Source organism: Macaca mulatta, chromosome 9 (assembly GCF_049350105.2).
Source record: "Macaca mulatta isolate MMU2019108-1 chromosome 9, T2T-MMU8v2.0, whole genome shotgun sequence".
In the NCBI taxonomy this organism is placed as follows: domain Eukaryota; kingdom Metazoa; phylum Chordata; class Mammalia; order Primates; family Cercopithecidae; genus Macaca; species Macaca mulatta.
The window spans coordinates 64,115,863-64,142,385 of NC_133414.1; the positions used below are offsets into that span (position 1 = coordinate 64,115,863).

Here is a 26,523-nt window from a genome sequence, read left to right on the forward strand (position 1 = left end):
TAGCATTTTTCCACAGGGGTCATGTACAGGAAATGTGTTGACCTTGGCATGAGGTCACCTCCAAGGCCTTCCCAATCCCAAAGGTAGTCAGTCATGTCTCAGATTTTACCTTGTGAGTGCAGGTCATCATTTCTGGACTTTCTCCACTTTGAGTGTGTCTCCAAGATTGTGAACTCACGGTCAGCTCTGGGATGTGTTTCCCACCAATTCTAACCATAGGGGACCTGAGGGCTGTGATTGTATGTGCTTTGGTCTTGCACCAATTACAAGGCTCATAAAGATACACTCAAGAGGGGCATCGACTCTTTCTACAGTTTGTCTATTTCAAGCTTTGTTAAATAATGTGGATTAAAGAAAGGCCATTTTGGGAAGGCAGATGTGGCTCTATCCTGACTAGTCAGAGTAAGGTGACTAGCAGAAATGTGGGGATGATTACTTTCAGCTAGTCACTGACTTGGCCATAGCAAGTTCACAACCCTAGACTTGCATAAAAGTATTTAAAATTTCACTTTATTTAAAATCATACTTTATTTTTCTCATTATAAAAGTAAGTCAAGCTCATTGTGGAAAGTTTTTTTAAATGCATTTAATTTAAATAAATTTAACAATAATTTTTTTACTTAAAAAATCATTAATTTTTGGATCTATTATATATTCTCATACCACATACCATACATATATGTGTGCATACATATATAATATTAAATATGTATATGGTTGTAATAAGAATATATATTTATCTTTTTAAAATAATATAATTTTGATTCCCCAGCTTTTACCTATACAGGCCCCCAAAAGCCACTGGGGAGATTGAGTTCTACTAAGTTTTGATCCTGAGGCTTCCTCTTCCATGTAACTAAAGGGACCAGACTGAACAAGGGAAGCCATGTGAACCCATTGGTGTGATGAGGGCTATCTCAGTGGGATAACAGAAGACCTGATTTTCTCAAGCTTTCAGCAGCAGTCTTTTCTTATCTTGGATGTGATGCTTTCTTTCTAATACCACCTTTGTCTCCTGCGCAAACCCTTCCCAAACTCTTATTGAAATCTGCTTCCAAGGCAGAGCTTCTTAGACCCAACCTGGTGCTACCCTAATATCTGCTCATTTCATTTGCATGTGACTTGTCTCATTTATAATATCACTACCAAGAGAAGGGGGCCTGTAACCAGGGCAACCAGAAGAGGTGCCTTCGAAATTCTGGCTCAGCCAGACTTTCTGCTCCATTTAGTCAGATTTTTATATGTTCATGGCTCTCTTCTCTCCTGAGATTGTAAGAATGTAAACACCTAGAATCTCCCTCATCTCATATCCTTTTCTCCCAGGGTCCCCTCTGGGCCCACCTACCCAACACATTCCGTTTCTATCAACCTGAATGTTTCTTCAACCGTTACAAGATTCCTATTCAATTACTATCCAATATTATGGGTGATAATATTTTCTAATGTTAATACAATCTCTGATCATTATTTTTAATGCTGCCTACTGTTATATCCAGGAGGTGGACCATAATTACTTTACATTTCTCCTGTAATTGGATTTTGGGTAGTTTCCTTTTTGTTTGTTTTGGCCATTATGTTTAGTTCTCTGATAATCATCTTTGTGCATTACTTTTGTTTCTGTCATTAATCTATAGGAATCCTTCCCTAGGATAGTTCCCTGGAACTGAAATTAATGATCAAGAGGTATGTTTGTTAGGCTTTTGATGCATACTGCTACGCTATCTTCCACAGAGTATCAGTTTACCCTGTATTATCATTGTGCTCATTTCATGGTATCATTGCTAGGTATTTCATTTTAAAAATATTTTATAAGCAAAAATAGAAATAGAAATAGCATAACATGACAACTTGCCTTTTTATGTTATTAGATTGGACATATTTCCATGCTTGTTAGTTAATTACTTATTCTCTTTGTGAAAGTATTTGTTCTGGTTTTCTTTCCTTTCAGTTATTCATGTTTTACTTTGCAAGTTGTTCTGCCTGTGAGGTTGGGCAGAAGCCTTGTTCTTAAAATAGGAGTAATCGTATCTTTCAGCCAATCACAGGTGATGATCAGATGACCAAATTCTTCCCTGGAAATGGGTCAGAAGAGTTGTGTGCTTCTGAGCACAGCTGAACCTTCTCTAAATTTTGGTTCAGGTAGAGCACTGTGTGATCATGTATTAAGATTATTACAGATCTACACCCTAGTCGCCTAAGAATAGATGCTTCTGTTGGAATTCAGCTAACTATAAAAATAGGTATGCATATATTTTTAATTTATGGTAATGATAGTAATAATAATTCATTTTTACTGAGTGTCTTCTCTGTGCCAGGCATTTTAATAAGTGCTGAAGGACCTGCTGAAAATAGGTCAAACAATACTCTGTCCTCATTAAGCTTATATTCCAGTGAAGGGAGATGGACAAGAAATTTATAAAAATTTTAGAAACTAAATAATAAAATAAGTTGGATCATTTTATATAGTTATGAATACTATTGAAAACTAAAATAGGAATATAGGACAGAGAAGGACTTAGTAGGGGAGGCTACTTAGGATGACAAGAAATCCCTTTAGAGAAATTAACTGACTAATGCAAGAAGTCGATTAAGAGTAGTTCTGGGGTGAAAATGTTTCTAGAAGAAGAGCATGTACAAAGGCTCTACACTGGGAGTAGTTTTGGACTGTCTGAGGAACAGAAAGTGGGCCAGTGTGGCTGTTTTAGATTACTAGGAGGAAGTGATAGGATATTATTAACTAGGCAGAGGTCAGATCGTATAGAATGTTGTAGGTTACGCTTGGGAATTTGGATCTTATTTTAAATGGGTGCCAAAGGAACATTTTAAATGAAGGAGTAATATAAAATGATTTATGTTTCTGAAATGTCACTCTGTATCCTATGTAGGGGATGTATTATGGTCAGGATAGGCTAGACTGTTATTTTTAGAGGCTTAATGCATTAGAGGTTTATTTCTTGTTCACAGAAAGCCTGATGTGGCCAGGTGTTTCTCTAGAGAATGTCTTCTCCATGCAGTGACTCAGGAATCCAGGCAACATCTATCCTGTTATTCTACCCCATCAACTTGTGAACTATATGGTTGCCACTAAAGAAGAAGAGATGGAAGGATAAGCACACAGAAGCTTAAGTGCTCTTAGCCAGAAGCAAGAGTCCCCATTGCTAACATTCCCACTTGTTAGAACTCAGGCACATGGCCCCAAACTCACTGGAATGAAGCTGAGAAATTTAGAAGAACATATTGATATTTGATGAATAGTAACTGCCTGTCACCTGGAGGCCCAAGTAAAAATAGGGATATCTGTTACAAAGCAGTTTCAGTGATCCAAATGAATATCGTGGCTGGGATTTGGGAGGTAGTAATAGATATGGTGCAGTTTCCGGATAGAGTTCTGAAGTAGAGTAAACATGGCTAGCAGATGGCTTTTGTGTGCAAGGTGAAATCAAGGATGACTCTGAAATCTTTGGCTTAAGTAATGAGGTAGATAATGGTGTTTGTAACTGAGATGAGAAATATTTGGAAAATAAAAGATTAGTATGTGATGTGTTTGAGGAGTTTTTGGATGGAAGGTTATGTATTTGAAATTTTTGACTCTGAGTTGTCTATTAGGTATTCAAGTAGAGATGTCAAGCTGGAGCCTGGTCATTTCAGTCTGGAGGCCAGGGAAGAAACCTGATGTAGAAATATAAATTTCCAAGTGATTAGAGCATTGATGAATATAGAAATTCACCAGGACCTGCTATCAAAGTTAATATGTGTTCTAATTTAAGGAAACAAAACTTGAGGCTAAAAAGGGTTAATTAGCTTCCTTAAAGCCATAATTAGTATGTGATTGAGGTAGGATTCAAACTGAAGTCTGCCCAAATTCATTCAGCCAAAGATAATAATTATTTTAATATTGCTAATACGGTATCAATTTTTGATCAGTTTTATAGCTCTCAACCCTCTTTTACCCATATGATTTCACTGGTGAAGAGGTTAGATATTAAGAATTTCTGCTCCTGGTTTTCAGGAGATGACAGTGAAACATAGGATAGTCACATGAATTGACTAAGGTCACGTGATATTTCTCGGGCAATCTCACCCTTGATCCACAGGTTTTTTAGTGGAAGCACTTTACACCATACTGTACTGTTTCTCAATCAGTGTGGAATTATGTGAATGTTCTACTCCATTCTGTTCCATTTCTTTCAGTTCAGTTGCAGATGTTCTTATTGAATGTTTGAATGTCTGAGCCCAGGGTCTTTGGAGGCCACGTAGAGGCAGACACTCTTGGCTGCCGACCTTGAGATGTACACAGTCATGGTGGGCAGGTGCACCTCACTCCTATGACTCATTTCCCTGAACACAGCCTTCAAGTTCATCAGAAGCAGAATCCCCTCCAATCTTACAAAGTAATGTACTGATCATTTTCTCTTTTTACTGTTGTAGAAAGAAAGGTGATTTTTTTGGTTATCTTAATATCTGAGTTACATGTATAAACTAAAGAAGACTTACTGATACTGAAAGCAAGTACTATTCACTTTCTGATTATGGACTATGAAAGATAAAATTAGATATAGGAAGACCCACCTTTGACCCCCTACACTGTCTTGGTAGCTAGATCATCTGGCCTCAAGACTTCTGGTATCCCATAACAGAAATTGCTTTCAAAATCTCTATCTCTTGGTTCTTATTGCCTAATATCACTCCCAGGTTATATAGACTAATCACTTTCTGTTATAGGCTTTATTATTGTTATGCTTATATCCATTTTCTGGGTAAGAATAATTCTTTGACTCTGGTGCTGGGGATGAATGAGAGTCATTTTCCTTCTGTGCAGGGGCTAAGAGGAAGGGGCAGGAGGAAGGAGGCCTGAAGCTTATGAGGTTTCTAGGTTGTGCCTGTGCAATGATCTGGCTCCCAGAGTGTCAAATAAGATGTAAGGGGAAGGAAGCCCACAAAATGCTGACCTCAGGATTGTGTCAAGTTTCTGGGCTTCGTCAGCAGTCCCAGTCCAGATGAGATTTCATCACTGTGGAAGTTAACTGCCTTTGGAACATTTTTCTCTGTTATTCCTTCTTCTCTCCTGCTCACCTTTCCTTTATTTCTTCCTCCATTAAATAAGGAAATGCCTATGCAGACACTACTATGTGCATAGGGAGCATTTTGTGAGGAAAATCCCATGGGCTTTGATTCAGAAGTTCTGAGTTTACAGGCTCTCTGGATTATTTAATTGACACAAATCGCCTAACTGTTCTGAGCCTCAGGTTTCTCCACCAGCAAAATTGAAGATAAAAATTTCTGTTTTACTTAACTCACAATGTGTTGGTGACACTCAAATGAGATATTATGTGTGACAATACTTTGTAGAATGTAAACAAGTTCACCTACTGTATGGGAGGCAGCATTTTAGATGCTGTGGGAATACAGAGAGGACTAAACCAGCCTAGGCTCTTAAGATGAGCATAAAGGCAAATGTATGAAAAACTGTTACTACTGATGCATTAACAAATGACCCTAACATTTAACAGCTTAAGACAGCAATAATTTATTATATTATTTTATGTAATATTCATTGTGTTTTATTTTATTATATGTCATATATTATGCAGGATTGGATGGATGATTTCAACTGAGGTCACTTAGCTGTACTCGGGGGTTCAAGAGAGCTTCACTTGCATACCTGGTACCTTGGTGGGAGTTACCAAAAGACTGAGATCATCTAGAACTATCTTCCAGGACATCTACATGTAGCCTCTTCAGCATGGTGATCTCAAGCTGTTGAATCTCTTATATGGTGGCTGACTTGCCCCAGTGCAAGGGTCGTAAGTGGAAATTGAAGGCCATTTAGAATGTAGACTCAGAAGTCGCAAAATGTTACTTCCACAACAATTTAGAAATTACAAATAAAACCAATCAATATTGAAGGGAGAGGGGTGAGGTTAGGCTTTGTATGAAGATGTGGAAGTGACAAGGTCACATTCTAGAAGAGCATAGGATGATGTTATTGCTAAACTTGGAAGGTGCAACCTGCTGTCCTGCTTCTGATGGCTATAATGATCCACACCCCTCTCAAATGAAAAAAATACTCTCAACTCCCTCTCTAAAGAACCTCAAAGACTCGTACCATCTAGGGCATTGACTCGAAGTCTAGGATCTCATTATCTAAGTCAGGTTGAGGTACAGATGAAGCTCTTTGAGTACAGATTCTTGGGTACATCTTCCCAAGTATAGTTTTCAACCTGAATACCTAAATCTAAAGAGACAAATTATATAACTCCCTTGTACTCAAGATATGAAAGTAAGGCAGTCATAGGATAACTGCAATAAGGATTACCATTTGTAAGGATGGAGAAGTTGGAAAGCACATAGTGATAACTGGTCGATAGCAATTTTCATATCCAGCTGGGCTCATGTCATTAACTCCTCAATTAAAACTTGTTACTGCTTCTCTGTTTCTTCACTCTACCTTTGAGCTCTTGATTCTTCCCAAATCATCCTTAGTTTTCCATTAAAAAAATGTAGATTCTTTTTGCAGCTGACTTCCTTCCCATAGTTCAGGGATCTAAATGTCTCTCTCATTCTGTGTTGTCTCTGACCCATTTAGTCTAACCTGGTTATGCTTTTGACACTACACTTACTTTAAAAATTGTGTGGGTTTTAAAATTAAGTTTATTGGTTGTTGACCACATTAGATAAAAGCCACACTTGCAAATATTTTTGACAGTCTCTTCTTTAGCTTGAATTCCCAAACGGGCTGCTAGTGATTTTTAGAATTTCTGTAGTCTAACAGAGAAGGTCTGCGAGGTACACCTTTAAGATTATAGAAAGTCTTTTGTCTTTCTGAGAAGTCTTCAAGGCAGCATTTTAAATATGTATGAAGTCTTAAGAAAGGGTTTACAGTTATACCCTTCATTTCATGGGTCCACATTTTCTGGCTAGTCTTCAGGAGTTGATCTTTGCATTGAGAACCTCTCTTATTTTGGAATTTTCTGCTAGAAAAGACTGAGAATAAAAATTGTTTTATTTTTGAATCCAACAAATCTTGGCTTCTCTCTTCTATATACTTTCTTTAAATTCTGATTGAAAACAGAATCCCTTCTTTACTTAATCTATGAACTATCTATGCACCTATGCATGTATTATGACATGCAATTACGAGAAACCAAAGGATCGTTCAAATTTCTGCCTGAACACCTCAGTAGTTAGACTCACCAGTTTATTAAGTAGATTTTCTACTTTCCATATTACTGCATGTGAAAAATTTCTAAAATTTTCTTCCACTAGATATTAGGTTGGTGAAAAATTAATCGTGGCTTTTGCCATTACTTTAATGACAAAAACCATAATTACTTTCTCACCAACCTAATAACAAAGGTAGCTTTTTTTTTTCAGCTTCCAATATTTTCCCCTAAACTCCTACAGTAGTTTTCTTGAGTTTTGGTTCCACTAAAAGTCTCCTTAAGGTTCTCCTATCTTCTTTCCTATACACAGCCTCAAAGCCAGTTCCACATATTTTATATATATTTCTTATAGTATCACTGCATTTCCAGGACTAACTTCTTTTCAAGTTACTTACTGCATGAAAACCTAGAATTTCATAAAATAATAATTTACAAATGTCTAATGGATTCTGTATGTCAGAAATTTGGTCAGGGCTTGTCTTGGGGATTCTTCTAATGTTAACTAAAGTCACTCAATGACACTCAGCTAGTTTATGCGCCACTCTTAAGGATCTAAGATGGATTCACTCACATGTTTAGTGCTTTGGCAGAGGTGATTGGAAGGCTGGACACATATGGGATCCATGTGGGACCCACATGTGATCTCTCCAGCATGGTGGTCTCAGGTTTGCTGTACTTTTTACAGGCAAAACGGGATTCTCCTAGATAATTGGTTCTCAATGGGTGGTGTTTACGGGGGGCGTGGGTGTACAATTCTATCCTCCAAGGGTTTTTGGCAATGTCTGGAGATATTTTTGGTTGTCACACTGGTTGGGGGCCGGGGAGTCGGGAAAGAGGCACTACTGGCATCTATTTGGCAGAGGTCAAGGATGCAACTAAACATCCTACAATGCACAGAATAGCCCCCACACCAACCCACAAATAATTATCTGGCCCCAAATGCCAACAGTGTCAGGTTGAAAAACTTTTTCCTAGAGCAAGTATCTCAAGAGAACTAAGTAGACACTGTATGGCCCTTTCTGACCTAGTCCCAAAGACAGCATCAGATTCAGACCAGATTTAAAGGAAGAGTAATTAGACTTCTCTTCCTGATAGGAGGTGGAGAAGTCACATTACAGAAGAGCATGTGGGATGGGGAATATTGTCACAACCATCTTTAGAAAATACAATCTGCTGCAGGAACTGTCAGGGAAATCTGAATGTGATCAGTGCCATGAAAAGGGGTAAGCATAATGCATTAAAGATGCAGGAGGATCTGTCACTTCTAGTTGGAGAGATAAAATGGGGTTTCCTGAAAACAGGGCAATTAAACAGTTTTTTTAAACTGACAATTGAACCTTGAAAGAAAGGTAGTGCCTTGAAATATGCAATTGAAGGAAGAACATTCTAGGCAGAGGGAACAATATAATAAAGGTATCAACATTTCAGGGATTAACAAACTATGGCCCTTGGGCCCAATGCAGCCTGCCGCTTAATTTGTAAGTAAAGTCTACTGGAACCCAACTCCACTACTCAATGTATGGAGTGGCTGACCACAGAGACCATCTGGCCCAGAAAACTTTTGTATTTTTTTAGTAGCGACAGGGTTTCACCATGTTAACCAGGCTGTTCTCGAACTCCTGACCCCAGGTGATCCACCCACCTCAGCCTCCCAAAGTGCTGGGATTACAGGTGAGCCACTGCGCCTGGCCCACATAACTTTTTGTTAAGGCAGAGACCATCTCTTCTTCATTTTGATTTGCTCAATAAAATCTTGTTTGGAAAACTAATAATATTGATCGTCCTCTGGGTACTTCCTCATTAACTGGCTGGAATGTCATGCTTTTCTTAGAAAACTTAAAATATTTACTGTATGGTCCTTTATGGAATAGTTAAAGAACTATCCATGGACTAGTTCTTTAATTTATTTCCTGATTCAACAAATAATTTGTTAAGTGCATGACATGTGCCAGAAAGTGTGTCAGATGTTTAGTGTATGATGGTGAGCAAAACAGACATCCTCCCTATTATGGAAGGTGCTTTTCACAGTTTCAATATTTGAGAGGTATGAAGAAAATATCAAGGTCTTGTGTTTAAAAATATTAAAATACTTAGGAAGAGTGAACCTGCGAAGGCCTTTATCAAGAGTAAAACTCATCAGGCAAGACCCACCAGATGAGAAAGAGCCAACCATGAGATGTGAATGGCAGAGATAAGATTTACTGGGAACATGAAGGATGTGCACAAAGTTCCTAATCAGGAAGGACCTCGGCTTGAGAGAGAAAGTGAAAGGTGGCCAGTGTCGGTGGGGTGTAGTGAGTGAGGTAGAAAGTGTGGTGGATGGGGTTAAAGGCAGACATGGATCACGTCTTGGTGAGTCTTACAGACCATGAAAACGATGACCCAAGTGTAACTGAAAACCATTTGAGAATTTTGAGAAGAATGAAATAAAGCAATTTTCTTAAAGAAAAGGAAAGAAAACTGTCTGCTGGGTTGAGGGAGGCTTAGATAGGGGGTGGATAAGAAAGAATTTGAAGGATAGTTAAGGCAGCTCATAAAGGTCCCAAGCAAGAAATGATGGTACCATGATATAGAAATTGTTCTTCTCTAACTTTACTGTGCCTATGTTCTTCTGGGGAATCTTGTCAAAATACAGAAACTAATTCAGTAGATGTGGGATGGAGCCACACTACAATGCTCCTGGACCACGGACCACACACAGGGGCCTAGTGGTAAAGACATATCAAGCGAGTTTTTAAAGAAAATATTTATTATCCTAATACTTTACCATGACTAGAAGTCTTAAAGTAAGTTTCCAACAGAAAATCATGCAAAAGAGAAAATCCAGCCCAGGAAATTTCAACCACTGGAAATAAATGAGCACTGAATGAGAAAACCTTTTGCAGAGCTTCAAATATAAGGCATAATCTGGAACCTTGAGTCTAAGTAGGAGGCAGAGGACAAAGGAAGAGAAGGATGTTCCAGAGAGAAGAGCCAGTTCATAGTTTGAAAGAGTGTAATGGGAGACATCTGCTACTTTTTTCAGTGTACGAACTCATAGAATTGACTGTCAGAAGTGTCTTGTCAGACTTCAGACTGAGGTATAGTGCACATAGGGTGATTAATTCGGATCAATTAAAACCAACAAGAATCTCAAATCTGTTAGTATGGGCCCGAGCATAATAGACTTAAGAGGAGATATCATATTATTAATAACAATAACTAATATCTGATGGAACTTGGAACACGTGAAGACACTTGAGCCCAGAGAACAAATATGACCAGTTCATACTTTGCCAAAGGTCCCCAGGCTCATCTGTGGAAGAAACAGTATTCCAGCCTGGCTTGTCCCACTATAGAGAATGCCTTTGCTGGAACTTGCAGTTTATTTAGAGAGAAAAAGCCAATACACCTGAAACAATTAAAGAAAGGTACAAAATCAACATTACAGTCATTAGCTAGACTGCACTGCAGTTTCAAAATGAAAATTGCTTTATTGTTTTTCTTCTGATTATAAAAACAATGCTTCCTCTCGGTAAAACAATTCTAACCATATAGGACTGTGGAGTGCAAGAGATGAATATTCCCTATAATCCCATTGCTCCACCCAATGCCAGAAACAGCTACTTATAACTACCTTTGAGCTTAGGCTTATATGTGCACCATCTCACAAAAAGAAATAAGCTTTTGAAACCATATGGTTTATTTAGTATGTGCAATAAATCTATCCTTTTGAGGTATACAGTGTTTGATCAGCTCTGACAAATGTATATGGTAACGTAGGCACCAGGCCATTCAAAATATAGAACACTTTTGTTACCCCAAATGTCCCACCTTCCTCTTTGCATTTGATACCCTTCTACCATTACCACCTCCAGACAAACATTGATCTGTTTTCAGTACCTGTAATATTGCCTTCGCGAGAATGCCATATTAACAGCACCGTAAATCACACGTTCTCCTATGTCTGGCTTCATTCACTTGGCGTAAGGCTTTTGAGCTTTATCCATGTTGTTGTGTGTGTCAGTTGCTTGTTGCTTTTTATTGCTGAGTAGTACTCTGTTGTGTAAATATCCCACACTTTGTTTATCTATTCACCAGCTGATCCACATTTGGAGAGTTTCAATTTTTTGGCTATTATGAATAAAGCTTCTATGAACATTCACATGTGGACCTTTGTATGGACATGGTTTACATCTCCCTTATGTAATGTCTAGGAGTGGAATCGCTGGGCTTAACATTGTATGTTAACTTTATAGGAAATTGCCAAAGTGTCTTCCAATGTGGCTGCAGAATTTGCCTGCCAGATTCTCAGTGACACCTGGTAACATCAGTCTTTGATTTTAGCCATTCGAGTGAGATTTAGTGTATTGCCTTGTGACCTTACTTTGCATTTCCCTGATGACTCATGATGTAGAGCATGTATGTTTTCATGTGCATATTGGCCTATCACATGTCTTTCTCATTGGAAAAATAAGTCCTTTCTCTATATTTTAAAATGGGTTGTTTGTGAGTTTTCTTTATGTGTACTTGATACATATCCTTTATTGGGTACACACATGTTTGATATTTTTCCTATAACTTTTGGATGGTAGTTTACATTTTTCTTTTTCCTGCTCCATCCAGTGGAAGTTTGATGGAGAAGGGCTGATGAGTAGATGTGGCCTCCCTTGAGTCTAGGGCCCAGGGATCCTGACTGTTAAAGATCCACACTTGACCTTTAAGATTGTTAAAATTCCAGGGTTTTTTCTTCTTACTCACTTTTATAACTACCACCTGCTTTTGCTCCATGCTCTGCCATAGAGCAGAAACACTTCTTGCATCCTGTCTCTGCTTGAAGGGGTTTCGTACCATTTGAAATTCAGTTCAAAGGGTGGTTTTGTGATTGCAAGTGTCTTATAGGCTAACTTTATATATATGTATGGTTAGTTGATTATCTGGCTTTACTATTGTTGTTGTTCCCAAATCCTCTTGCTCCTTTCTATATCTTAAGCAGAAGTGGAACTGCCTGCCTCCATCCTCGCTCTTAATATGACAAAAGGCTCCATTGACAGCATTACTAGAGTTGGTCGGTCCTTTTATCCTGTGTGAGCCCACTGAGACCTTCGTGGCCTGGGCTTTAAGGTAGTGGAAGCCAGAGCTTGAGCATTTCCTTTGCCTTCACTACGAGTGATCTCTTGCCAGTGCAGAAGGCATTTCTGCTAGTTTTCATTGCCTTTCTCTCCTGCCCCGCTGGGAAGTATCTTTTCCTCATCCTTGCTAAAGGTTTTTCAAAAGCCCCTGTATATCATAGCCCTCCTGTCCATTTCACTCTTCTTTTAGTTTCTTACAGCTCTGTCCTCTGGACACTTAACACACGTCCTTCTAGGACTTGTTTTTAAGATAGTGTGTCTTTCACACCAAAGTCTCAATTCCTTGTGCAAATGGTCCTAACTGAGATGGATACTCTCAATTCTCTCCATCTCAGAGAGTGATAATCACCCCTTCCTATTCACATGCCTGAGATATTCAAGAGTGGTCCTAGCCCCTTCCTCAGTGGGTGTATTAATTCGGCTCTGACTGCCAACATCTGTGACTCATACCCTCCAAGGCCCAGGTTCATTAACTCTGATATGCTGGGATTCCCAAAATGAACTCTCAAGTTATACCTTACTTCGGGAATCCTGGCTACCAATATTAATATTCTACCCTCAGATGTTCACAGTCTCCCTTCCAGGTGCTGTGTTTGTATCTAAACATGTTGTTCCTGCATTTAGCTGAAGGTTAAGACTTGCAGTGGATTATCTGGTATCAGTGCTGGCCGAATGTCCAATTCAAGCTGATTCAAGATAGTGAGTTCTGTTTCACCTTACCCTTATTTAAGGCTGTGATCTTTTGAAACATACTCTGAGCCCATTTGCTTTCCAATAAAAGTAAACAAAGAAAAAAACCCCTAAAATATGACTTATTGTTTTAGAAAAGCCCATGCACTGACATAACGACAGACCCACTATGGCCATCATCACTGAGGCTGGGGCCATCTGCACTCAGATCATGGCAATCACTGGTTGATGAGAACACAGCTCTTATGGGATTTCAGATGTGGTTGTGAGGTCTGATAGACATGGCCATAAAATCTTCACCTCTTGCTTTCCAATACTATCTTGAGACAAGCTTACCAACAAAGTATTTGTCACTGAGCTGTAAAATTGTGACTGTGTAGCTTATTGATCCATTGTCCTGTTGGATATTCTTAAACGTGAGATTTGGGGTTATTTCCTTCCTTCCTTCCTTCCTTCCTTCCTTCCTTCCTTCCTTCCTTCCTTCCTTCCTTCCCTCCCTCCCTCCTTCCTTCCTTCCTTCCTTTTCTCCTCCTTCTTCCTTCTCTCCCTTCCTTTCTCCCTCTCTCCCTCCCTCCCTCCCTCGTTCTCTCCTTCCTTCCTTCCTCCTTGCCTTCCTTCCTTCTCTCCTTCCTTCCTTCCTCCCTCCCTCCTCCTTCCTTCCTTCCTTCTTTCCTTCCTTCCTTCCTTTGTTCCCTCCCTCTCTCATTCCTTTCCTCTGTCCTTCCCTCTCTCCTTCCTTCCTTTCTCCCTGCTTCCTTCCCTCCCTCCCTCTCTCCTTCTTTCCTTCCTTCCTTCTCTCACTCCCTCCCTCCTTTTCTCCCTCTCTCCCTTCTTTGCTCTCTCCCTCCTTCCCTCCCTCCTGCCTTCTGTCCTTCCTTCCTTCTCTTGCTTCCTCCCTTTCCCTCCTTCCCTCCCTCCATCCTTCTCTCCTTCCTTCCTTCTTTACCTCCTTCCTTTCTTCATTCCCTCCCTCCCTCCCTTTCTCCCTCTCTCTCTTCTTCACTCCCTCCCTTCTTCCCTCCCTCCTGCCTTGTCTCCTTCCTTCCTTCTCTTGCTTCCTCCCTTTCCTTCCTTCCCTCCCTCCCTCCATCCATCCATCCATCCATCCATCCATCCTTCCTTCCTTCCTTCCTTCCTTCCTTCCTTCCTTCCTTCCTTCCTTCCTTCCTTCCCTCCCTCCCTCCTTCCTTCCTTCCTTCCTTCCTCCCTTCCTCTGTCCTTCCCTTCGCAGGAATATACAATGCTCTCTATATGAAATTGGTTATATTCTGTCCCTGGGCTGTAAAACAGTTAGATTGCCACCTCTTTCTATCCTCCCTCCCCATGAAAAGAGAATGATACTTTAAGACACCTTTATAACTAGTCTACAGAACACGAAGCCCAATCTTCCAAAGGACACCTCTCCCATTTAGGGTTAATAATCCTGCATTTATTAAGGACAGGGCCACAAAGTCCCAAATCCCCACATCTTACAACTCAGAAACACTAAAGTGAAGAACAGCCCCGTTGACTTGGGAAATATATTTTCCTGAGACCAGTGATTTGTGAAATATATTCTCCAATTGGCTGATCTCTTGCACAGTTGTTTGTCATAATCAGATTTTGAGGCCATATATCTCCTTTCAAGTGATGATTGTGCTGTAACCTCTGGCTCCATCCACATTTCTGGTTTGGGTAGAGCAGATCTCAGCAATGAATGAAAACCGTAGCTGTCTTATCAAATAGCAGCAGTACTTGTTTTGTTTAATAGTGCTGGAAATTAGTTTTTCAGACACTGATCTCGACAGGTCAGCTGTCAAAAGTGGGTGTCCGTGGCCATAAATTCATCGATCCTGTAAACAAAATTCTGTCTGCAAAATACAAGGGGAAGTCAGAGTAGACACACTTAGGTACAAATGAAATGGTCTCGAGCTGTATGACTAAGTGTTGGGACTTCTTTGGGTAAAAGGTTTTTCTGGCTTCCCATTTATCAAGTCAATCGGCCTCATTTGGCTTTTATTGACTGAAACATTTTCTTGAGCATTCAGAGTGGGGAGCGCCAGACACCCTCAGGATGGGGGTGGGATGCAAGTCTCTTCTGATCTTGGTTGACTACAGGGCTGGTAATCCATTTAAAGCCTTCATTTACTTAAAAATATTCCACTGGATTATTTCATGTGAACCCTGCTTTTCTATGTTCTGGCCTTATATTTTGAATCACAGACGGATGGCCTTGCCCACAAATGGTGGAGGTTTACCACTGTTGTCTTAAGATTTGGGCAAGAGCACACAGTTTTGTGGAAATGGGGAGATTCACTCAGCTTGGAGCACTTGGCTTCTGTCTGATGTGAGGGAATAATAAACTTTCCTACTCAATATGAAGGATCCTGAATCCTGGAACATTGTTGCACTTTGATGTGTTTGAAAGGCAGAATTTTGATTTTTTGCTTTGAAGTATTTTTTTTCTTGCTTTGCCAGGGTACAGGATGCCTAAAGCCTAGGGAGAAAAAGAAGTCTGTATTAAAGCAAAACAAAACAAAACAAAAATACTTTTTAAGTCCTAACCACTTTTAGATGAAGAGATAAGCATGATAATAGGCTTGGAAGAATTGTTTTTCCTTCATGAAATTCCATTTTAATTTACATGGCCTTCTTGTATTAAGGTTGTCTGAATATTAACTAAAATGATTTGGAGCTGCTCCTCTTTCTCAGTGGAGAATGATTACTTGGATTGCTTATCTTCACGGATCTGGGCCTCAGCTGTGGGCACTTCCTATCTCCCAACCCAACAGTTTACAGAGCTCCCACTGTCTTGGAGAGATCCTAGAATATGAGAAGCTGTGCTGGTCAAACTAGCCATATGCCCCTTCATGATGAGGAACCCCTAGACCAAAATTCCTTAGAGCCAAAGCACTGATTTATTGGGTTCTGACTCTCAGATTGGCCTTGACATATTGACAGGTAATTTGACTCCAGTTGCTCCCCCATCATGCAGTTTTCAGTCGTACAAGTGCATGTGATAGGATATTGCTCAATCATCTATGCTAGTTATTTTTATCAAAAGCTTATTTTACTTCCTATTAGTGAAAATCCTGTTAAAATCAGGAAGAGGATAAATAAGGTAGTAATGATTACTTATAATTCCATCACCTATGTGTAACACATATATCCACGTATCACATTTTAATGTATCTTCTCCCATTTTTACCACTGCTTAAAAAAAAAACATAATTGAGGCCATATTGTATACAGTCTTATATCCTGGTTCTTTACTTTGTGATTTTTAATTAAGCTATTTTATAATAGACTATTTCAAAGTTATTTTCTTCTTTGAACAGCCCCTCAATTTGGTAGGCAAGGAAGATTTTTATTTCCCATTTCATAGATAAGAAAATAGAATCGGCTGGGCACAGTGGCTCATGCCTGTAATCCCAACATTTTGGGAGGCTGAGGTCAGTGGATCTCTTGAGCCCAGAAGTTTGAGACCAGCCTGGGCAACATGGCACAACCTCATCTCTAAAAAAAATACAGAAAAATTTGCAGGATGTAGTGGTGCACTCCTGTAGTCCCAGCTACTTGGAAGGCTGAGATGGGAGGATCACTTGAGCCCAGGAGGCAGAGGATTGAGCCATGATCATACCACTGCATTCCATCCTGGACAACAGAGTGAGATCCTGTCTAAAAAAAAAGAAAAGAAAATGATGGAATCTCAGTAAAGTGTACGTTCAATTTTTATTGAAAAAATATTTATTGACTCTATGTTTCAAGCACTGTGCTGTCAAGTGCTGTCTGAGGTCACTCACATAAGTGATGACAACAACTAGAACATAGGTCTACTGACTCATGAACGTCTGCTAAGTTCACCTCCAAGTTCCTGTCTTCTTCCTCAGTTACAGAAGTTAATGTTGGAGAGGAGAGCCTGGAATTCGAGGCAAGGTTGGAGACCCTGAGATGGGAATGAGAAAGGCCAAGTCCAGCCCAGGAGCCTGAGGCTCTAGACAGCTTATGAAGACAGGGTTTTGACCCCAGAGAACATGGCAAGAAAGCCCAATGCCACAGCTGACTCACTGACTTAGGCCAAGAGTAGAAGGAACTGGAGATCCTTCTATTCCATTTCTATTGCAGATTTGCATAAATCATGGATATTAGGCTGAACATTCATTAGTTGTAATAAATGTGTCATTCTAATGTTATATCTTAACAATGGGAAAAACTGGGTATCGATCTATTGACATTCTCTGCACAGCATCTACAACTTTTCTGTAAATCTAAAACTATTCTAAAGTGAAGTCTCATTTCAACAAACAAGTAAGAGTTTACCAGACCCAGAAGAAGAGAAAGGGCGTTCCAGGCAGAAGGAAACCAGATACAAATATCAGGAGGGAATGTGGTGTGCCTGAGAAAGGAGGAGTAGTTTTGGGGATTGTAGTATACTGTAACTACATAAACTAAAGTGAGGTTGAGAGTCAGGATTGGCTCTGGATGGGGAAGGCTTTTCCTTTTCTTTTAGGCCAAGTTTAAAAGTCTTAGGATTTATTCTGTAGGAAAAAGGAATTCATTAGAATAGTTTAATTAATATAGTTCATATTTGAGTTTATTTGTTGTAAGGGTACCCACTTGCCTATTGAAGGATGAGCTGTAAGAGAGAGAGGTTGAGAGTAATGAAACCAATGAGAAAGCTGTTGCAAAGATCTAGGGGGACTGAGGTGGTGCCTCCTAGAGCCAAGCAGTGGGCCAGAAGTAGAGAATGATGTTCAGGGCTTCATCCCAACTGTTTCTTCCTGCCTCCATCCTCCATTCTAATTTCTGATTACAATCCCAGTAGAAAGACAGAGAAGGCCTTCTTGATCAAGATGCACAGAGCCCCATTCCAAACACTCACTCAAGCCAAGACAGTAGAGAATTAAGATGCCCCTTCACTGTGCCAGGAAGGTTTGGCAGCAGATGTTAGGCAAAAGGGTCCTGGTGCAAGATAGAGTATGGAGTGTCTGGAATGGTTGCATCATCATTAGGACAAGATGGCTTCTGTTATGACTTTATGAGCCATTGGGATGGTCAAGAAGACCTCTACAACTCCACCCACACCCAGGAGAAGTAGCAGCATACACATCAGGGCTAAGCAGCTCCAGCACCTGGGCTAAGCAGTTAAGGTAGTGCAGATGCAGGCACCCCAAATAAATATCCACTCCTGCCCCAGTGAGTCCATACTAGAACATCCAAAGAATAGAGGCAATCAACCCTTTGGCCCCATTTGTCTGAATTTGTCCTCTTCCCTCTGACAAGCATTTTAATCCAGCTGTAGGAATCGATTCTGCATCTTCATGCAATTTCTTCCTTTCCTTTCCTTTCCTTTCCTTTCCTTTCCTTTCCTTTCCTTTCCTTTCCTTTCCTTTCCTTTCCTTTCCTTTCCTTTCCTTTCCTTTCCTTTCCTTTCCTTTCCTTTCCTTTCCTTTCCTTTCCTTTCCTCTCTCAATCTCCCCCCGCTTTCTTTCTGTATTTCTTTCTCTTCCTTCCTTCCTTCCTTCTTCTCTCAATTCCTTCCTTCCTTCTTTCCTTCCTTCCCTCCTTCCTTCCTTCCTTCCTTCCTTCCTTCCTTCCTTCCTTCCTTCCTTCCTTCCTTCCTTCCTTCTTTCTTTCTTTGGCAGGATCTCACTCTGTTGCCCAGGCTGGAATGCAGTGGCACAATTACGGCTCTCTGCAGTCTTGACCTCCTGGTCTCAATTGAACCTCCCACCTCAACCTCCCAAGTAGCTGGGACTGCAGGTGCATGCCACCACACCTGGCTAATTTATTTTTATTTTTTATAAAGGCAGTATTTCACCATATTGCCCAGACTGATTTTGAATTCCTGGACTCAAGTGATCCACCCGCCTTGGCCTCCCAAAGTGCTGGGATTGCAGGCATAAGCCACAGCTCCCAGCCTATTTCTTAAGATCCAATGGAGAAATAGCCATGATTTTTGCTTTTTTTTTTTTTTTAAACTATATCATTACCCAAAGTGTGGTATATTGGTATCTTCAAGGTCTCTAAGCAGAATTTTGGGTAGATCTTCACTTGTTCTTTATCTCAATGCCCCCAAATTAATTAGTGGTGGTGGTGGTGGGTGGTTCTTCAGGGTACATGGCCATGTTTTTTACTAATTTATTTATTCATCACACCAAGGCATCCTATTATTTAGGATGGAGTGGGTCTTGTTGGGCATCATGTCCAAGGTGACAACAGGAAATTCCAGGTTTCTGTTAAACTGACTCTAGAACTCCATCTCTTATTCTGGTGGTTTTACTTTATATCTCAGAGTTGTTGTCTCTTTCAGGAGGAATGGCCCCTCAGGTTCTATGGCCTTATAGTCAGGGCTCAGTGTGCAGACCCTGCTGCAGATGTCAGAACCATGGGAAATGCTGAGAGAGTAGAAGCATTCTTAAGTGGAATAGTTGGTGGTTCCTTTAGGGCTCCCAGTAGCACTTTTCCACTGGGGTTCTTCTTCTCTTCAGGTTAACTAGGGGATCTTATGGATTTTTCCCTGACAACAGTATATACTGCCTGTGGCAGTTTGACCCATTAGCCCCCTGCTATTTAAATGGTGGTCCATGGATTAGCAGCATCAGCAGCATCACCTGGGAGCTTGTTAGACATGAATAATCTCAGGCACCAGAATCAGAAAGTGCATAGAAAATCCCTGGGCGATTTGTGTGGATATCATAGTTTGAGCATCATGGCTTTAATCAACAACAGTGGTTCACAATTCTGGCTGTGCATTAGAATCACCTGGGGAGCTAAAATATTCATCTCTAGTACACTACAGACCAATTACATAAGAGTCTCTGGGGGTAGGACCCAACTTTCAGTACATTTTATTATAAAGCCCCCCAGAAGAGATACTAATATGCATCCAAGTTGGAGGGCCAGTGACCTAGAAGAGCAGGGGTTTTCAACCTTGGCTGCAATATCAGGAGCACTCGGGAGGCATTAACTTCCTATGCTCAGGCCCTGAGATCCTGATTTAGTTGACTTGAGATGGAGCTGGGTATCTGCATTTTGTTATGTCTTCCCCATTAATAGTTGAGAATCATTTCCCAGACAAAAGTTTTGTCATTGTATAGACCCTGCAAGGATGCAGGGAGGGGAAGCAGTCTCATGAACAACTGTGTCTCCTCATTGTTTCTGAGCCAAGGTAGGTTCTCCGTGACCACCTTAGGATGACTGTAAGAGATGCATCTGGCTATTGGATACACTCTGCAGGCTTAGGAGAATGTAGCAGATTCAGAGCACATTTACCCTGCCATTAGCCTCTACTTGCCTATCAAGGAAAATGAAGCAGCTGACACCACAGTGAAAACAGGCAGGAAGCTCTTGACCCTGCTTGCCATAGGCACCGGGGTGCAAGGCAAGCTGTGCACTTGAGCGTTTACTACTTGCTTTACTGCTGAGCCTCATCCTACCTATGGAGGGAGCAATGGCTGAACTCAAGGGCCTTGTGGCCTGGGCAAGCCAAAGGAATAATTAAACAAAGAGGGTATTTTGCAGGCATCACAGTGACATGGCCTCTGTGGGTGAACAGAATAAAACTGGACATAAACATTTGTTTTAGAGACAAGTTCTCACCAGTTGGTTTCATTTTAGGGCTATGCTGAGCTCTAGAGATCCAGGTGAGCTGAAGGAGGACATGTAACTCTGTTTACCATATGTCTGTTCTCTTTAGGGTTTTAAAATGGCTCTGGGTCTCTGGGAACTCTAGGGGACTGCTGTTATCCTACCTGCCTAATTCAGGCTCCCAGTGTAGGAGCTGAGGTCCTAAGGTGTGCATAGGTGTCAGTTCCATCCCTCATAATCTTTATTTTTCCTTCACAGTTGGCGACGTGGGACTCAGAGAAGGGCTTGAATGGCAGCTTGCAAGAGAGGCCCATGGGCAGCCGCCTCCAAGGATTGACTCTCAAAGTGGTGACTGTCTTGGTAGGATCATGGGGACATTCTGGGAGCTACACCATCCAGGCTGTTGAATCAGAGGCTGCTTTCTGTTTCATGCTGGGTTTTGGGAGAAGAGAATCTTGAGGAGTGTTATGAGCTTTCATAAGGCCTTTCATTTAACTAATTGTGTGAATAATGAAAGGAAGAGTGAGATTGATGTTTCTGCCCCAGGACCTCTGTGCTTTCCATAGGAAGTCCCTGAGCTGCTCTAGAAAAGGACTTCTCATCCACAGCTTCCTCTGAGGACCAGAGGGGGCCCAGCTGCTCCCCTTGTTCTTGGATGTAAACTGGATCTTGACCCACTACTGGTCCTTAGGAGAGCTGTTCTGGTAGCCAGAACCCCAAGATAGATGCTGGAGGAGGACATTCTCCTAGCACCCAACACTACTGATGGGCTCATGTGACACAAGTTCAGAATGAAGACCATTTGGTAGTTGCAACTTTTCTGCATGGGTATCGTGGAATCATAGACTTTTGCATTTGTAAGAGACCTTAAAAGCATCTTCCTTTCAATTGCTTTTTTCACATTTTTATAAAAACTGCAGGAGACGTTATAGATTTGCCTCTTATTGACTGGGTCACACATGCCCAAATGTCCCTTCTGTCCCAGCAGACGCTAGCATTCCCTTGGCTCAGAAATCTTTGGCAGCAGTATTTGTGCATTCCCTGTTTGCACACCACAAACAAGCTTTACACCCTGTTTCCCAACACCACTAAATTAATGAGCTATACTCCCTGGAACTGTTTGCCAAAGGCCCCTTGTTCAGTTTCACACAAGAAGGAAGGGGAAAGGTGGTGAGCGCTGAGGCATTTTTCAGACGACCACCTCGCTCACATGTGGCATAGCACAACATGTGCAGGTGTGAGCGTGGCATGGCTTTGAACTCGGAACTCTGGGTTTGAATTCTATCTTACCCTTTGGCTTCTGGTCTGGCCTTGGCCAGTTAATCCATATCCACTTTCTAGTATTGCTAGTAGACATAATGCTTTTTCTCTCAACCTAATGTCACAGAACTTTATCACCACTTATTATCCTGGATGAGAAGTTTCATGTTTCTTATGTGGGCCTTGTATAATTTTGGCATATTCTAAGGACACGGTCCTAACTCTGCATGGATGTTACAAATGGAGGAAGGAAAACAAACCATATTATTCAGGGAAGTAGGGGTTGGAGCAGAGCCCGGGATAACAACATAGGACAAATGAATCTCCACTCCTCTGTATGGACCTACTGATTGGAGTGATCATCCTGTGCACTCTTCCTTGAGTGTCCATACACGGCTTTTAGAAAAGGGCAGGTAAGTTGAGCCTCCAGTCCTAAATTGGGGAACTGCAAATCTTCTAATCAGATCTTTCTCTCTAACAATACACTCAAGATATGTGTTAATGAACCTGTTATTTAATTGGAGAACCTTCATTCTGTTGTCCTCAGGAAGAGCCTTTCGTGATGGTGGCTGAGAACATCCTAGGACAGCCCAAGCGCTACAAAGGGTTCTCCATAGATGTCCTGGATGCACTGGCCAAGGCTCTGGGCTTCAAATATGAGATTTATCAAGCCCCTGATGGCAGGTATGGTCACCAGCTCCATAACACCTCCTGGAACGGGATGATCGGGGAGCTCATCAGCAAGGTAGGTCCCCACAGCAGATCCAGGGGGAGGGGCACCCTAGTCTTCCTCTGGGGTAATATCTAAACTTGACCAGTTGCACCGTGGAAACCTTGGGACCAGCTAAACAGACCACAGTTACCATTCTCCACACACAAAGGCTCTTTTGTCCTCAAATCCCCTGCTACATCCATTTCTGCTCTTGTATCTCCTCATCCCTGACACTCTGTGTTACCTCCCTGCCCACTTCTGTCATTCATTTGAAGTCTATCATCCACTGTGCCTACTCTGTAGCACACCCTTCAGGGAACCACCCCACACCCTACAGGGAACCTTCCCTGGTGGGAAGCAGAAACCTAGTTCCTACCAGGGGTACTGGTGAGTGCTCATTCTCCTATCCCTCATAGACCACAGGTAGGATATGTATACACATGTGTGTGTCTACATTGCTGGGTGGATGGTGTGGCATCCCGCAGGTCCTCATACTCATTTAAATCGTACTCTTCTTCCCTCCCGTAGAAACTGCATCCTCATTGAAACTCATGGCATGAGGCCAACTTACCATGTCCCCCTTCTTGTCATCTCATGACCTTGGGTCGTTTTCCCATGATCATTGATCATGATGGCATCTGACTCAAGTCTTCCATCTCCATTATTCCTCCTGCCACCATTCTGACAACTTCTGACATCCCTGTAGACAACTCTGGACTCCCAGTACTTTGACATCCTCGCCTCCAGGGAGCTTTGCTTTGCTCCACTCCATTGTTCACCCCCATGCATCTTGTTAGCATCTTACATGTCACCATCACTAGCCCACTGCATGACCACAACAAGTTGTCCTTCTGACTCTTTTGAACCTTTACTCTGACAGCAAAGGCCCTTTGCTTTTTAAATCTGTAAAGGCAGACACTAGGCTTGTCATTCCTCTGATTTCTATTAATCTTTTTAAGAAACAGCTTTACTATGATAAATTCACATACTATAAAATTTACCCATTTTAGATATACAACTCAATGATTTTTAGTAAAGGTACTGGGTTGTGCAACCTTCATTATAATCTAGTTTTAGAATACTTCTGTCACCCCATTGAGATCTTTCATACCTACTTATAGTTAATGCCATTCCCACCCCCAGCCCTAGGCAACCATTAATCTACTTTGTATCTTATAGAGTTGCTTCAGTGAACATTTTGTATACAAGATGTGGTCTTTTGTGTCATACAAGATGTGGTCTTTTGAATCATACAAGATGTGGTCTTTTGTGTCTGGTTCTTTCCACGTAGTGTGTGTATTTGAGGTCCATCTTTCTCTGCGGCTTCTGTGCCTTTCTGATACTGCATCCTCCATGGGTGGCCAGATAAATCCCTCCTCCCTTCATCCCTTGTGACTCCCTCTGTTCTCGACTTTTTTCTTGCACCCTAAGCCTGAATGGATTCTATTATCTATCCTCTTCACTCTGAAATCTAGGTTGCTGCACTCAATTAGAGAAGGAAATTACGAATCTGTCCAGATTGCTGTAGAAACCCTGTGTGGTCTCCAGAATCAGCTGGGCCCTTCAGTACTGCCAGAATATTTTAACTTGTCCTCTGTTGGGCTCCTTGGCTATGTCTCTCAGAGACTGTTTTAAAAGTTTACCTTTCTTCTTGAGCTACCTAAGAATCTTCTATCCTTCCCAACTAAAAAAAAAAAATGATTGCACTTCTATATTGGGAAATAAACTGAGACTTTGGGGCATAAAATTGTACTTCTAATGCCTATGAAATTTACATCTGCAGGCACCTGCCATCTCCCACAGAGGGGAGTGTCCCCTGTCCCCTGTCAGTCTCTCCCACTGTCACAGGACAACCCCTCCACTTGTGTCATGAGTTGATTCCTTTGTGCCTCCTTCAAACTTTGCTTCATAAATTAGTTTACCTTCATTCTGTGTTATAAGCCTATCCTGCTCCACTAAATTTCTTTTTAAGCCCTTAAATATGCTCCAAACCTTCCTAATCCTAAAAATAGTCCCTGGATGTTGGGATTTTTAGAAGAGAGGCAAGAACCAGAGGTGCCAGTGTGACAAGTGTAAGAGGAGGGTGTTGATAGGGTCACCTCCATTTTTTGTCTTTACTCAAGGTACAGTATTAGATTTCAGTTTAGGACATGAGTATATCTGTCCCTAGCCCACGTATTAAACCTTAAAAAAATCCTTCCACATGTGTTTCCCCAACTTGAGCATGGAGGTTGAATCAGTTGTCACTATTGGCCATTCTAAAAGAAACCAGTTCTGCTGATGCCTCCCACTTGGAGGGCCAAGAGCCCAGATCATTATGATGACTGCCTTTCAGTGCTCTTGTGACTAAAGGAGGACTCTAGGCCCCATTGTCACCTGGCACCTACCCATCCAGACATGAAGCTTGTAATCGCCCCAAACTTGGCAGCTTCATCCTCACAGTCTGGATCCATCTTAATGGGGTTTCTGTCTGTTTTTGAAATGGAAGCCCATTTTGGAAGGCAAACATCTTGGGAGATAATTTTGAGGTCATGGTAGGGAACGTCCATAGAGATTCTTCACACCATGGCTTTATCATGGAAGAATCAACCTGTGGGTCTGCAAGCCATGAATTAAGGGTGGGGGAAGATAGAAGTAAGTAGATGATCCCTTTATTCTTTCAGTATTCTACTCCCTGGCATAAAGTCTACCTATAAAACACTCAGTGGCTAATATGTTAATGAAGTCTAACATAGTTGTAGAACTCACCATATAACTTCTGAAGTGTTTTAGAAAAGAGAGAGATCAATGTGGGATAATAGAGTCTGAGGGGTGTGATGAAGAAATGGAGTGTGCCTCTGGTCTTAACATGTAGGGAGGATGCAGACAGGCTTAGAAGAAGATAGAAGGGCCTTCTTGGTGAAGGGTAGAGGAAAACACAGGGAAAATAAAAAGAAGATAGCTAAAGTTTGGTAGGAAAACAACAAGAAAGTGAAGATAAACTGTAATTCATAGAGAAATGAAGATGCTTTACTCGGCTCTTTTCTGTAGAAACCGTTTCCTGAAGTTTTTAGAAGAGAGAAACTTGTAAGGTAAAGGAAATAGTAACAGACAACTTAGTGTTGGATTTTCCTTACAATATTCAGACTCTCAGGGCGCCAGCTCTCAAATCCATTCCTCTGAAAAGAGCAGTTCAAAGGGCAGAAGGTGGACCTTGACCCAGGGCAGAACCCAACAGTAAGCTGAGGACTGCCGTCTGATGAGATGGCTTTGCCTTTCAGAGAGCAGACTTGGCCATCTCTGCCATCACCATCACCCCAGAAAGGGAGAGCGTTGTGGACTTCAGCAAGCGGTACATGGACTATTCAGTGGGAATTCTAATCAAGAAACCTGAGGAGAAAATCAGCATCTTCTCCCTCTTTGCTCCATTTGATTTTGCTGTGTGGGCCTGCATTGCAGCAGCCATCCCCGTGGTTGGTGTGCTGATATTTGTGTTGAACAGGATACAGGCTGTGAGGGCTCAGAGTGCTGCCCAGCCCAGGCCATCAGCTTCTGCTACTCTGCACAGTGCCATCTGGATTGTCTATGGAGCCTTCGTACAGCAAGGTACCTTTCTGATTCCCTGATCCTTGAATAGCTCTAGGGGCTTGGAAGAACTTATCCATTGGCAAAGTTCTCAGGTGCATTTTACCAAAGTCATTTCAAATGCAATTTTACTTAATCTCTAGGACAGTACAAATATCATGTTGCACCCAACTTCCCTGAATAATATCAGAGATAAATTAAATGAAACAACAATAAGGAACTCAACTTCAATTCCTGATTCTCCATTTTAGATAAAATTAACTTTGGAGTTCTGCTTTGCACTTTTCTCCCCTCCTACATTAAAGTGATTGCTATGCACATGAGGTTGTCAATGAAACTGTGAATCTTGCTTAAATTTGATGACTTAATGGGAAAAAAAAATCCCAATTGTGTTGCAATCATATAAGCAGTAATCCAGCCATTCTTGAGGTACAAATTCTCCTACCTCTGAGGG

The 26,523-nt window shown here is 41.3% G+C and overlaps 1 protein-coding gene across 2 annotated transcripts in view; it reads left to right on the forward strand.

Moving 5' to 3' along the window:
- GRID1 (glutamate ionotropic receptor delta type subunit 1) overlaps positions 1-26,523 on the forward strand; it is a 783,526-nt gene that overhangs the window by 620,062 nt on the left and 136,941 nt on the right. For both annotated transcript variants that reach the window (XM_015147073.3, NM_001257667.2), the window contains 3 exon segments: positions 20,792-20,893; positions 22,341-22,538; positions 25,766-26,090. In XM_015147073.3, coding sequence (XP_015002559.1) covers positions 20,792-20,893; positions 22,341-22,538; positions 25,766-26,090 — 625 coding nt within the window.